The sequence below is a fragment of the Dasypus novemcinctus genome, chromosome 3, assembly GCF_030445035.2.
Source record: "Dasypus novemcinctus isolate mDasNov1 chromosome 3, mDasNov1.1.hap2, whole genome shotgun sequence".
Lineage (NCBI taxonomy): Eukaryota > Metazoa > Chordata > Mammalia > Cingulata > Dasypodidae > Dasypus > Dasypus novemcinctus.
This window is the reverse complement of record NC_080675.1, coordinates 101,358,621-101,372,676: the sequence shown is the minus strand read 5'-3', so window position 1 is coordinate 101,372,676 and position 14,056 is coordinate 101,358,621. Positions and strand designations below refer to the sequence as shown.

Here is a 14,056-nt window from a genome sequence, read left to right as displayed (position 1 = left end):
TTATTTTCATACCTTATAGATAGAAGCAATATTATGATATCTGTGTATTTATAAAATAATCTAAATATAATGATTAAAATATTATTTAGCAGACAGCATTGCTCTCTATAAGAATATCAATCCTTAGTATGATATATTCATTTTTTCCCATAAGGATAATGGGGATGGCCTCATACTCTGCAGATGCAGCAGGAGCAGCAGTAAGATGGTAGATAATGAATTTATTTTGGGCTTTAGGGACACCTAAGTGGAGAAGATCTGCATGCATTTTTAAAGCTCTAAGAAGAAATCTCATCAACAAAATCTAGCAAGATATTTCTTTTTGCTCCATCTTTTTATGGCTGTCTTTATTTCTTTATTCCTTAAAGTATAGATGGCAGGATTCAAGACAGGGGTGATAGCAAAGTCAACAATGAACAGATTTTTGTCAATTGATGGTGGGGGAGATGGCCACACATAGAGAAACATACATGGAGTGAAAAACAAAAAAACTACAGTGATGTGAGCTGACAATGTAACAAAAGCCTTGGATAAGTCTCCTGAAGAACGTTTCCAGACAATGACCAAAATGAAGACATAGGAAAGGATCAGCAGGAAGAAGGTGCCCATGGTCATGAAACCACTGTTGGCAGAAACAATAAACTCATACTTGGATGCATCTGTGCATGCAAGTTTTATGATCTCAGGAAAGTCACAATAGAAGCTGTCTACTTTATTAGGGCCACAAAATGGCAAGTTTATAACAAAAGCAAATTGAGACATAGCATGGATTACCCCAGTTACCCAGGCAGTGATTACAAATGCAACACATATTTTAGGGCTCATGATTTTCAAGTAGTGAAGAGGCTTGCAGATTGCCGTGTACCTGTCAAATGCCATGGCTATGAGTAACACCATCTCCACTCCTCCTATGATGTGAATGAAGCATATCTGTGTTATACAGCCTTGGAAAGAAACTGTGTTGTAATCATTTAAAAGGTCCGTGATAATCTTGGGAACAGTGGTAGAGGAAAGGGCCATGTCAATGAGGGACAGGTTGGCCAGCAGGAAGTACATAGGGGAATGTAAGTGAGAATAGAAAATCACCAAAAGCAAAATGAAAAGTTTTCCCAGGAAGATCCCTAAATAGAGCAAAAAGCATATTAAGATGAGGAAAAGTTCTGTTTTTGAAGAACAAGAAAGGGCCAGCAATACAAACTCAGTGACCACAGAGCCATTTACTCTATCCATTGACAGGGACAAAAGAGCTGTATTCAAGTGACCTGAAGATAAAAATGAAAAAGAAAAATTACACTGGCACAAAAGTAGATTCTCCTATTTTACCTGCTAATTAATTACATTAAGTAAAGTTCTTGATGTACAGTTAATCTATTGGAGGGAGAAAAAAATCAAGGCTATGGGAAAAATAAGGTTAGCAATGGCATTATTGCAAAGGGTAAACTGGAAGAAAATAATGCAATGGAAAATTATGTAGAGCAATGCAAATAGTGTAACTTAATTTTTCATCCCATAGTTAAACTACGTTTTTCTTTTTTGCAAGGTTTCTGGATCATTTTCTTCTTGATCATTTTTCTAGGGTCCATCACCAAATGAATGTAGCCTTTTCTATCACACCATAATCAATACTTTCACATTAGGGTGTATATTCTTTTTAGTTGAACTTTTCTTAGCCATTTAATCTCTTACCTCCATGGAACAAAGTAATCACCAGGAAAAAGTACTTGAACACAGTCTATCTCTCCCACTTTATACTTTATAAATTTAAATGGAGCTCAGGTACATAGAATGTATTTATTATAATATTTGTTTCATGACAAAATGTCATCTTTGATCCATAACCATTTATGTATTTTTTTCCTTTTTTAGAAAAGTTGTAGATTTACAGAAAATTCTTGCAGAAAATACACAGTTCCCATATACCTATCCATTTTTGGTATTTTGCATTAATGTGGTAACTTCATTACAATTGATAAGAAAATATTATTACACTTGTACTGTTAACTATAGATCATAATTTATATTAAGGTACATTGTGCTGTACAGTTCTAAGGTTTTTGGTTTTGTTTTTTTTTTGTTATTTTAGCAATACATATATCACCTAAAATTTCCCCTTGTAGCCACATTGCAATGTATAATTCAGTTGTGTAATTAGTTAACTGTTTTTAATTAATAAGTTACTTAATGACTACTAAGAAATAAAACTTTGGATATCTGTGAGTAAAAATTAGAATAGCATAACATTAATAATTAATCAACAATAATAATCCAGGGTAACATTTACTGAGTGCTTCCTACATGCAGAGCATTGTACTAAGTAATTACTGCTTTTAAATGTTACCATGACTCGATAAGTGATGTTTGATTTTATTATCCCAATACTACAAATGAATAAACTTCATCTCAGAGAGATAAATTGGCAGAGTCAGGACTGCTATCTAGGGCCTTAGTACTCTGGAATCCACTAAATACTTTTCTAAGCTCTGCAATAACAATACTTCTGTGTATCCTCTGGATTTCCCCAAGATCTTGATCCATAGATATACCCTTCTCCTGAATATTCAACTTTTCACTCTTCTTGGTCTGTTACATATTGAAACTTTCCTTTCAAAAATAAAATATTTCTGGACTAGTAGAACACCCTTCTGGTTTCTCCTTTTTTCTCCAACAGCTTTACAAGCTAGTTAATCTTAAGTTTTAAAACTTCTGTTTATCAAACAATACAAAACAATCTAGCTTCCTCTCCAGGACACCTTTAAGAGAAGTCACCAGGGATAAGAAAAATGATAGGCTACCTATAAAAAGTATCACATAGGATAATGACTTGTCAATCATATCTAAATTGATACCACTTCAGACCATTGTTTATGTCCTGGTTTGTGAAATTCCCTCTGCCATTAATTGCTATTTTTTTTCCCTACCCAAAAAACCTTGTTCATCCCCACAACAGAGCATCTATCTCTATGAGTAAATATTTGGTAGAGATCTTTTGATTTTTGAGTGTTATGTGTCTTCCATGGAAGGTTTACTTTTCCAGATAAATATGCAAAGTTTCATGTGGAATGGCCTTTTTCCTAGCATTTTTCTCTCTTTATCTAATACTAATTGTGATGCCTAAAGGAGCAGAACCATGGAATTCTAACATTCACATGCTAAATATGATCATGTGAGCAGATAGAATAAAACCTAGGTCTCAAAAGTTTTGTTACATTTCTTAACTGCTGCCAGCAGAGGTTCAGCTCTTGACATCTTATGTTGTGAGAAAAAAAAAATCCAAATTTGTATAACAGCCTGTAAATAAGGCATTCTATACTTTTCTAACATTTGTATAAAAGCACTCTGTTAATAGTTTCCCTTACATTTCCAACTTAACCCTTCTTTGTGTCTTTCATTGATAACACAGATTGGTTTTATCTTCTGCTTTCCTAATTGTCTATCTTGAATCTTATTTTTTTTATTCCAAACATTCATTGTTGTTTTATATTCTTCCCTCTTATTGAAGATTTATGTATATATAGCTTTAGACATGGTTTGCAGTGTAATATAGCAAATTAACTGTACTTGAGTATACAAATGGAAATCTCTCATGTGTGAAAGTTAAAATTATAATGGATAAACTCGTGATTTTATATTCTATATCAATATTTTAGAAATGTTGCAGTCATTCTCCCAGGTGCTTAGTCCAGGAAACTATATGCCCCCTCTCACCTTATATCCCCAAATGACATTATACCATTTCAATATTTCTCAGTTTATTTTCCTCCTTTCCATTTCCATTGTTATTTTCTTTATCAGGTCTATATATTTTCTCATATTGACAACTAAAAGCCTTTTGAATAAATTTTCTGTCCCCAATCTTATCCATGTTCAGTCCATTCTACACTAAACTTTCAGATATGTCTACCTAAAGATCAAATATGGTCATGTTGTTTTCCTATTAAAACTTATGGCTCAATCAGAAGATTATTTGAAATTTAACTGCATATCACATAAGACTGTTCATGAATTGGACACTACTTCCTAGATACATTTTTCAGTCTTTTCTACCTTTGCATATGCTTTCACTTGGGTTACCCCTGGTCATTACAAAGTGGAACCATCACTGCTTCTAAGGCAGATAGATTTTGGTTTTCATTCCAAATGTGTCACTTAAGAGGCACATAAACTTGAGCAAGCTACAAAATGATGCTGACACTTTATTTGTCTATAAAATGGGAGAAATACAACCTGTCTTTCCTAATGCTATGAGGATTCGAGATGACATAGGTAAAACTGTCTAGAACTCGTACCATCTATTCAGAAGTATTCATTGAAGACTCTAAAAAGAGTAAATAACCTCTTTCTCTAAACTACTGTTATATCTTGTGCATTCTTTATAATAATTATTTTTATTGTAATTTTTTGTTAGTTCCCATTTTAAACTATGATTGCTAAGAAAAGGATCTTTTAGTCACTTTTGTATACCGCAATATTTAGCACAATTTCTGGCAAAATTTAGGCAATAATATATGGCAGTCTTCATTAACATTTGTAGTAGAATTTTAAGAGGACATTTTAAATACAATCAAGGTCTAGAAATAAGGAGAGATTATGGGGGCTTTAGGAGAAGGTAAATCTCGAATGTAAGAATGCCTTGGAAATTAAACTTACCAGCACCTGCACACTGAGAAAATGAACAGGCACTACCCAGGAAGCCAGTGAAGTTCCTCTCACATGACTATCCACTCAGAACAAACTCTCTTCTCCATGTTCATAGCTAGAGCCTATACATAATAAAATAAAACAGAGAAAGTATAAATTTTCTCCTTTCTCCTTTTCCTAGAGCAATAAATGTGTAGGCCCTATAGATTATCTGACAGTTTTCACAAATTACAGTGGAGTATAAATATGACTGAATAAGGAAAAGTCGAAAAGATTTATGAATTCAAGAGAACAGCATAGATTTCATAATCAGAAGCTCTAGGAAAGAGATTTGCTAATGTTGTAGAAAAAGAAAACTTGATAGAAGAAATTGCAATAATGGGAATGGTCTCAACGTTAGCAAAGATGTTTAAAAAAAGAAGGGTATGAGATATTATCTCTTAAACTACAATAAATGTTCTACAATGGTGTAGTGTGTTGGTGAAGGGGTGTTGTATGGGAATTTCACACATATGCATGATTGTTTTGTAAGTTCACAAATTCTGTAATAAAAATACATAAAAAACTTAATCTGCCAAAAAAAAGTCAAGGCAGGCAATCAAAAACAAGGGAATTTTGAGAATCTGTCATACCTAAGAAGAGTTTAAGAAAAAATAACCACTAAATTTATGATGTGTTAATTTGGATGGGATCCTCAAACAGAAAAAAGACATTAGAGAAACGCTAATTAAATCTGAATAAAGTACAGACTTTAGTTTCTGTAAAAAAACAAAACAAAAAAAGGTACCAGAAACATTTGGTTTTACAGGAATTTTTAATAAAATTAAACAAACAGATGTACCAAATAGGTTATATTTTTCAGCACATCATCCTGATAAGAACTCTCCATATAAAAGGAACAGAAGCAGACAAACACTTCTTAACTTGGTCAGAGTCACATCTACAAGCACTACACCAAAATCAGAAACACAACAAAGAAAAGCTGCACACATCAGACACAAGATAATGAAATAGAGAGTAAACAGTAGTAATAAGTATTAGAGGGGAAAGATAGCAAAACTATTGTTATTTGCAGATCACAACGTTAACTCCTTTAAAATTTTGAGAAAGGGAATTTAAAAATTAGATCCAATCAGATCAATTTAATAAATACACAAAAGTAACCTATTAAATTATGATGAAAAATATCCAATTTATAAGAAAAATCTATAAGTACAAAACTTTCTTGATACACAGCGGACATATTTAATTAAGATCAAATTATACTAAAAGGAAGACAGTATTTTTCAGTTGCCAATTTTCTTTAAGCATGTATACAAAAACAGTAGTACTCAGCAACATTCTAGTGTTTTGTTTTGGAACAAGATAAAATCACTTAATTTTAATAACTAGGGAAATTTTTAAAAATGTAATTGGAATTACGGAAATCTCGGAAATATTCTATCTACAACATAGTGAAATGTATCACAAGTCTACCATAATTAGAAAAATGGTTAATTAGCATAGAACAAAAATTGGAACAAAATTAGTTAAGAATTTGATGTGTGTGTGTATACATACATATATATATATATATAAAGAAAGAGAGGAATTTAGTATAAGATAGAGGAGACATTACAAATATGTAAAAATGGTGAATTATTCAATACATATTATTTTATTCAATAGTTAAATAGTTCAATACTAGGACAAAAAGATTAACCTACTCTATTCCTTATAACAAGTGATATCTAATAAATTGAAAGTTAAATGAAAAAATAAAATAAGTATTAACTATTTTCTATAAATTTTAGGTAAATCAAAGTTTTACCTCAAATCTAGAAACTAGATTCTTCTATGTCTTTTTCTCTCACCAGAGAGTCAAAAATTAAACTGAGCTTTGTGAAATCAGTTTATCTTATTCTTAACTTATAGGAATGTGAGATGGTGCATATTCCAAAGGGCAATTAGTCAATACCATTTCCTGAAATTAAATGTACGGAAATAATTCAATAAAGATATATTTAAAAAAAGTGATTCACTTCAGTCTTGAAAATACGTTAATTGTGTATGATTGAGGGACTAAGGAAGTAAGCAAAATGATAACTTCATGCATTGTAGGTTTTTAAATTATTTTAAGCTTTGTACTAACTTAAAATATATTTATATAATGCCATTAAGCTAACAAAACATTATAAAACGGTACATATATAATGTTTAGACTTTATGTCACAGTGTTCCTAGATTGTGTGATATTAACTGATTTTACATTTTATCTAAATATTAACTTTTATTTTCCAATTTTTAAGAGAAAATATTATGGATTTTCTAATTTTTAAAGAAGTTTAGAAATTAATGGAGGAAATAAGAAAAATAATAGAAGAGAAATTTTCAAAGCAGTAATATAATGTTACAGTTAAAAAATATATAGTCTGGAGCCAGACCACAGGGGTGTAGTTTCCATCTCCTCATTTATGATCTATGTGTCCTTGCCTTAAGTTGCTTCACTTACCTGCTCCTCAATTTCCTCATCTTTAAAATAGTTGTGAAGATTAAATGAGTTAGTACGTTAAAATTATTGTAGGGAAGCAGACTTGGCCCAATGGATAGGGCAGCTGCTTACCACATGGGAGGTCCATGGTTCAAACTCCGGGCCTCCTTGACCCATGTGGAGCTGGCCCAGGTGCAGTGCTGATGCGTGCAAGGAGTTTCCTGCCATGCAGGTGTGTCCCCCGTGTAGCAGAGCCCCATGCGCAAGGAGTGCGCCCTGTAAGGAGAACCTCCCAGCCCGAAAGAAAGTGCAGCCTGCCCAAGAATGGTGCCACACAAATGGAGAGCTGACACAACAAGACGGTGCAACAAAAAAGAAACACAGTTTCCTGGTGCCTCTGCTAAGGAAAGAAGGGGTCACAGAAGAACACACAGCAAATGGACACTGAGAGCAGATAATTGAGAGGGGGGAAGGAGAGAGAAATAAATATAAATAAATAAATAAAATAAATTCTTTAAAAAAATTGCAGCATCAACTGCCACATGGTAAATGCTCAATAAGTGTATTTTTATAATTGTGATGATTTTTAAGGCACAGTCTTTCAATTCTGTCCAAACATAAAGAGAGCTTGATTTGACAAATTGTGCTCAGTTGGAATGGAATAGCCAGGGCTTAGGCATAACTTTTTTATTTCCATGATTCTAATCTTCAGAGAGAAAGGGGATAGAAAATTCAAGACCCTTCATATCCCACTTTCATAAATATAATAATTCACTGAAGTATATTTTACATTCATCTCACAATACAACTGCAACTGTGAAAATAAGTCCAGAGAGATTTAAAACAATGAGTGAAAAAATTTAAATGAAGAGTGCAATCAAAAAGCAACTGAAGGAAGAGTTTGGAGAGCAAAACGAATAAAAAAGAGCATGTTTACTATACCTGTTCAGGCTCAGGTTTCCCTATGCAGCACTTTAAGGGATTGAGATACAGAAAAGTTAACACCCTTTTTGCATCATCACCATTCCTTAAGACAAAATTTTTAAGTAGTTCATACCCTTAAGAAAGAAGCCAATTAGCAAGATTGGGTATTAGTGACCAGGACATCGTCCATGATTGTTTCTCATGGAAACCAGGCCTTCTGTGCCTGGTGGTTTTCCCAAGGGCTAATTATCACAATTTGCAGAAAAGAGTCACGGGAAATTGAGCACTTCAGTGTGGTATTAATGATTTTGTCACTTTGATAATTCCTTTTTACCAAATTAGAAAATTTTAGGTTTACTTTGGATGTTCATTGAGTTACTGAAATTTATCTGAAACATGGATAATATCTGTTTGGCACCAATATCAGATAGAAGAACAACCGTCATCTCATATAGTAACTGCTTGTTGCATTTGGAGTTTTAAGAAATAAGGAACTGATATTTGAAAAATCATGGGAGTTCCAAAGATAGAGCAAGATTAGATGGGGAAATTTTCACTTGGATTTTTTTAATAAGGTTACTGAGATTAATTAATATATTGCAAAATTGACACCTTTTAAGTTTATAATTCAATGATTTTGGTAAATGCATAAATTGTGTAATCATCATCAAAATTTAGTTTTAGAACATTTCCATCATTCCCAAAATGTCCCTTGGGCCCATTTGCAGTCAGTGCTCAGTCCTATTCCCAGATCTGGACAGCCAGTAATTTGCTTCCTGTCTACAAAAGTATATGTTTCGTAGATTTATCATATTCATGAACTCATACAATATGTAGTAATTTGTGATGGGTCACTTTCACTTAAGTCTACTGTTTTGTGGTTCATCTGTGTTGCAGCATGAATTACTAGCTTATTATTTTTTATTGCTGAGATAAATCCAAGGTATATACCACATTTTATTGGTCCTTATAACAGTTGATGGGCATTTGGATTATTTCTAGGTTTTGGAGATTAGAAATAATGTTGCTATGACCATTCATGTACAATTCTTTGTGTGGAAAAATATTTTAATTTTTCTTGGGTATGTCTAAGAGTGCAACTGCTGCATTATATGGTAAATTTATGTTTAGATCTTTAACAAAGCAGCTTTACCATTCTACATTCCAACCAGCTTTGTATAAGTTTTCCAATTTCTTAACATTCTTGTCAAGCGTTATTATTGTGTATTTCAAAGGTTATTTTAGTGCCTTTTATTGGTTTTACTTTTTTTAATTTTTAATTTTAGCAGATTTTATTGCCTTTTTTTAAAAAGATACATATGTCACACAAAAAGTTACATTAAAAAATAAAAGAAGGAAATGAAATTGGGACACATGTGATAACATGGATAAGTCTTGAAGACATTATGCTAAGTCAAGTAAGCCAGATACAGTGAAGTATGCATGGTCTCATTAATATGAATTAAATATAAATAATAATTAATATGAATGAAAAGCTAGAATACAGGTTATTATGAGGTAAGAGGGTTGAGAAGAACTACTGATGCTTAATGTATGTAGAAGTTTTAATTAACTTGACTGTAAACATGTGGAAATGGATAGAGTTGATGGTAACATATTATAGTGAGTAGCAACTGGTTTATAAATGGGATTGTGGCTGAAAATGGTAGTCTGGGGAAGTAAATATCAAGAGAAAGAAAGCTAAAGAATAATCTAGGGACTGAATAACACAGTGAGCCCAGAGATGGATGAGAATAGTTGTTAAGGGTGAAAATGCAAGAGAGTCCTTCTGTGAGCTGGAGCGGATGTATGTCACTGTAGCAGGGTGATAGGATGAAGAAGAAGCATGGGAAAACTACAACTCGTGTGACCTGTAGACTGTGGTTAACAGCAATATTATAATATTCTTGCATCGTTGCCAAAGTTGTACTGTGTTGGTAATGATGGTGTATGGAAAAAGTGGGTCAAATGTATGCTATGGACTATGATTTGTGATAATGTCTGATATTATTATCTCATAATCTGTAACAAATGTTCCACCATGATGTGGTGTTGTTTGGGAAATCTACACATCTGTATGACTGTTTTGCAAGTTCACAACAACTGTAAAAAATTATGTGTGTGTGTATATATATATATATAAAATAGAGTGGGTTGGGGGAAAAAACACCAAATGTAAGATAAGGACTGTAGTTGATAGTAATATTTTGATAATGCTTTTGCATAATTTGTAACAAATATTTCACAACAATGAAAAGTGTTGGGGGAGGGGTGATGTATGAGACCCCTCTGTGATGTTACCCATATTTATTTTGTAAGTTCACAACCTATACTATACACTTATTGTTTGTGTGTGTTCATGTATGAATGATATACTTCAATAAAAATATATTTTTAAAAAGTAAATATATATATATAAAAGGGGTTCCCATATGCCCCACTTCCCACCCACCTCCACTCCTCCCACATGAACAACCTCTTTCATCAGTGTGGCTCATTCATTGTATTTGGTAAATACATTTTGGAGCACTGCTACACCACATGGATTATAGTTTACATTGTAGTTTACACTCTCCCCCAGTCCATTCAGTGGGTTATAGCAGGGTATATAATGTCCTGAATCTGTCCCTGCAATATCATTCAGGACAACTCCAAGGACCGAAAATGCCCCCGTATCACACCTCTTCTTCCCTCTCCATGCCCTCAGCAACACCTGTGGCTATTGTCCCCACATCAATGATACAATTTCTTCTATTGCTAGAATCACAATAGTTCTACAGTAGAATCCCAGTAAATTCAATCTAATCCAAATTTTATTCCTCCACTCCTCAGACCCTGGGATAGTGATGTCCACTACACTTATAAATTGAGAGTGGGCTTAGATCCCACATGACTGATGAATGCGATTTTCTTGCTGGCAGTTGTAGACTCTCAGTTCCCTAGTGTGGTGGTTGACCATCCTCAACTCCCTGATAGCTGACCTGGGTAAGTCCAATGAACCAGAGAGTAGGTGTTGCAACTTGCTGAAGCTCAGAGCCCAGCTGGCCCATGAACAGTCGAGAGATTCAAGTCTTCTGGGCATACACCAACCCCAGCACCAACCACAGATAGTTTTGTTTGAGCAAATATAAATATGATTTCACTAAATGTAGAAAAATAAAAATCTTTGTAATACAATAAAATAATTTTTTCATTTAACAAATAATTTATAAGTTAAATTTTACATTTAAAATTTTTTTGGAAATATATAATTTACATACAGTGAAAGTTAATATTTTAAAAAAGCAGATATATGAGGTCCTGGGTTCAATCTCTTGTACCTCATAAAGAAAAAAGTTAAGATTTTTGAACCCCTCTTTGTTCCAAAACTTCTTCAAAAATGAACGCTAATATATTGTCAAATTCAAATAGTAGGAAAATGAAATAGTAGTGATGGTTTAAAGATTAGAAATAGAATACATACTAATTTAGAAAAATTAAAAGTAATAAATTGGGGTATTAAAAATGAAAAATATCATAAAGGGGTTCAACTATGGCAGGAGAGGAACACTGGCATGAGGTGTTATTGATAGGGGAAACATAGTTGTGAGGGAGTTCTCCAGGACATTTATACAGGGTATGTAAAAAGGTTCACATATTCGTTGAGTATTTTCATAGTAGTTAAGAGTTACAAACAACAACAGAGGGAGTGCTGAGTTCCTAGCCAGGGAAGCTCTGTCACATTCCACAGTGGAACAGCAACAATCCCCCAAGTGCAAGGGCAAAGACCAGTGAAGAAGGATGGTCCAATGATGAGCCCTCGATACTGATGTCTATGCTTATAAGCCTGTGTGCCTGAAATTTGAATTAGGCCTAGAGTTGCAGGTACCTAATAGGCACCTCCTGAGAGTCTCCACATTGCTCAAATGTGGCCACTCTCTAAGCCAAGCTCAGCACATAAATGCATTACCTTCTCCCCAGCATGGGGCATGACTCCTGAGTATGAGTCTCCCTGGTGCTGAGGGATTGCTACCAATCACAAGTTGGTGATGCCACTAGAAAAATACCTTGACTAAAGGGGGTAAATGGTAAAGACAAATGAGTTTACAAGGCTAAGAGACTTAAAAATGAGTCAAGAGGTCATCAGAGGGTTTGTGCTTATGCATGTCTCAGAAGGACCCCAGAGACAGACAAAATAGTTACAACCCCAGGTACTGGTGCTCTTGAGGACTACAGAGACACACAAGTTCTATGGTCATTTCAGACAGTTCTGGAGTTCTGTGGGCCCTACTCTGGAATTTGTGCTCCTGAGTGTGGCTTAGTTGGACTCAGATGTGACCTTCCTACACATGCCTCTTCTGTCACTTTTACTGAACCTGTGGTTGGTTTATACTCAGAAGACTTCAGTCTCTGAACTGGACATGTGCCAGCTGGGTCCTGAGCCTTACCAGAGTTGCAACTTCTACTCTCTGGTTCATTGGACTTACCCAGGTCAGCTAATAGGGAGGTGGAGATGGTCAATCACCACATCAGGGAACTGAGAGTACTTACCCCTGTAATCAGGTGAATAGCATCCATCAGCAATGTGAGATCTAAGCCCCCTCTCGATTTAGAGGTGGAATGTACATCACCATCCCAGGGTCCACAGGATGGAGGAATAAAATATGGATTAGAGTGGACTTACTGGTGTTCTACTAAAGAAATATTGTGGCTCTGGCAATGGAAGAAATTGTATCATTTATGTGGAGACAGTGGCCATGGTAGTTGCTGAGGGCAGGGAGAGGGAAGAAGAGATGTGATGTGCAGGCATTTTTGGACTTGATGTTTCCTAAATGATATTGCAGGGACAAGTAGTGGACATTATATATACTGCCACAATGCACTGAATGGACTGGAGGAGAGTGTAAACTACAACATAAACTATAATCCATGCAGTGCAGCAGTGCTCCAAAATGTACTCAACATATTCAGTGAATGTGCCACAATGATGAAAGAGGTTGCTTATGTGGGAGGAATGGAGGTGGGGTAGGGTGTGGGGTATTTGGGAGCCTCTTATATTTTTTAATGTAACTTTTTTTTGTGATCTATGTATCTTTAGAAAAGACCATTAAAAAATAGTAGGATATGCAAAAAAGATTACTATGAAAAAATAAAAATAAAAATAAAAATAAATAGACAAAAAGGAAGTAACTATGTGTTGATATTTGGTGTAAAATTTATTATTAAGGAAGACTATGCATGAGTATCTTAAAAAAGTTAATATTTTTAAGTATACAGTTAAATACATTTGGTAACCACCATATGATCAGAATATAGAATATTTCCATTTTCCAATATTCTCCTTTGCCATGTACAGTCATCCCATTCCCTAATTTCTGCCTCAGGCAACAATTGACCTCTTTTCTGTCCTTATAGGTTTTTTTAAAAATAATATTTTATAGGAGTATATCATTCATACATGAACATACATAAAAAATAAGTGTATAGTAAAAGTTGTGACTTTATAAAAAAAATCTATGAAAGAGCATTTTCAAAACATTACTACTAACTATAGATCATATCTTACATTTGGTATATTTTTCCCTAACCCACTATATGTATATATAAATATATAGTTCATGAAAGAATATTCTCATATTTGTTCTGTTAACTGCAGTCCAACTTCTAGTACTGGATTGTCTGTGTTGTACTGTTCCATGCTTTATACAATCCATTTAAGATTACACTCAATGGCTCTCATTTTTCTTCACATAATCATGTTGTCATCATTGCAGTCAATTTTAGAGCATTTTCATTATTCCAATTATCCCTTTTTACCTTTGAGTCAGTTCGAGATTATTTTATGAATCCCAGAAAGAAAAAGATTATGGTTTTAAACTAATCTGTTCCTCTGAGTGTGATGTCCTTTGATTGCATTAACTTTAGTTAAGGGGACTTTGATTAGGTTTCTTGATAGGATTGCTTTGATGCTTTTGATACAACTACATCAATGAGACCAGATTCAAGTTGAGTCCCTGCCCCTTTGCTGTGTCTGAATAAACAGAC

The 14,056-nt window shown here is 34.0% G+C and overlaps 1 protein-coding gene across 1 annotated transcript; it reads right to left on the bottom strand.

Moving 5' to 3' along the window:
* Positions 1-294: 294 nt before the first annotated feature.
* On the bottom strand, positions 295-1,230 carry LOC101437116 (olfactory receptor 4F15-like). The gene has a single exon (XM_004475496.1). The coding sequence runs from the start codon at positions 1,228-1,230 to the stop codon at positions 295-297; it is 936 nt and encodes a 311-aa protein (XP_004475553.1).
* Positions 1,231-14,056: the final 12,826 nt, after the last annotated feature.

Coding starts and splice junctions, on each gene's coding strand:
- LOC101437116 (XM_004475496.1), bottom strand. CDS start 1,230: ATGGATAGAGTAAATGGCTCTGTGGTCACTGAGTTTGTATTGCTGGCC.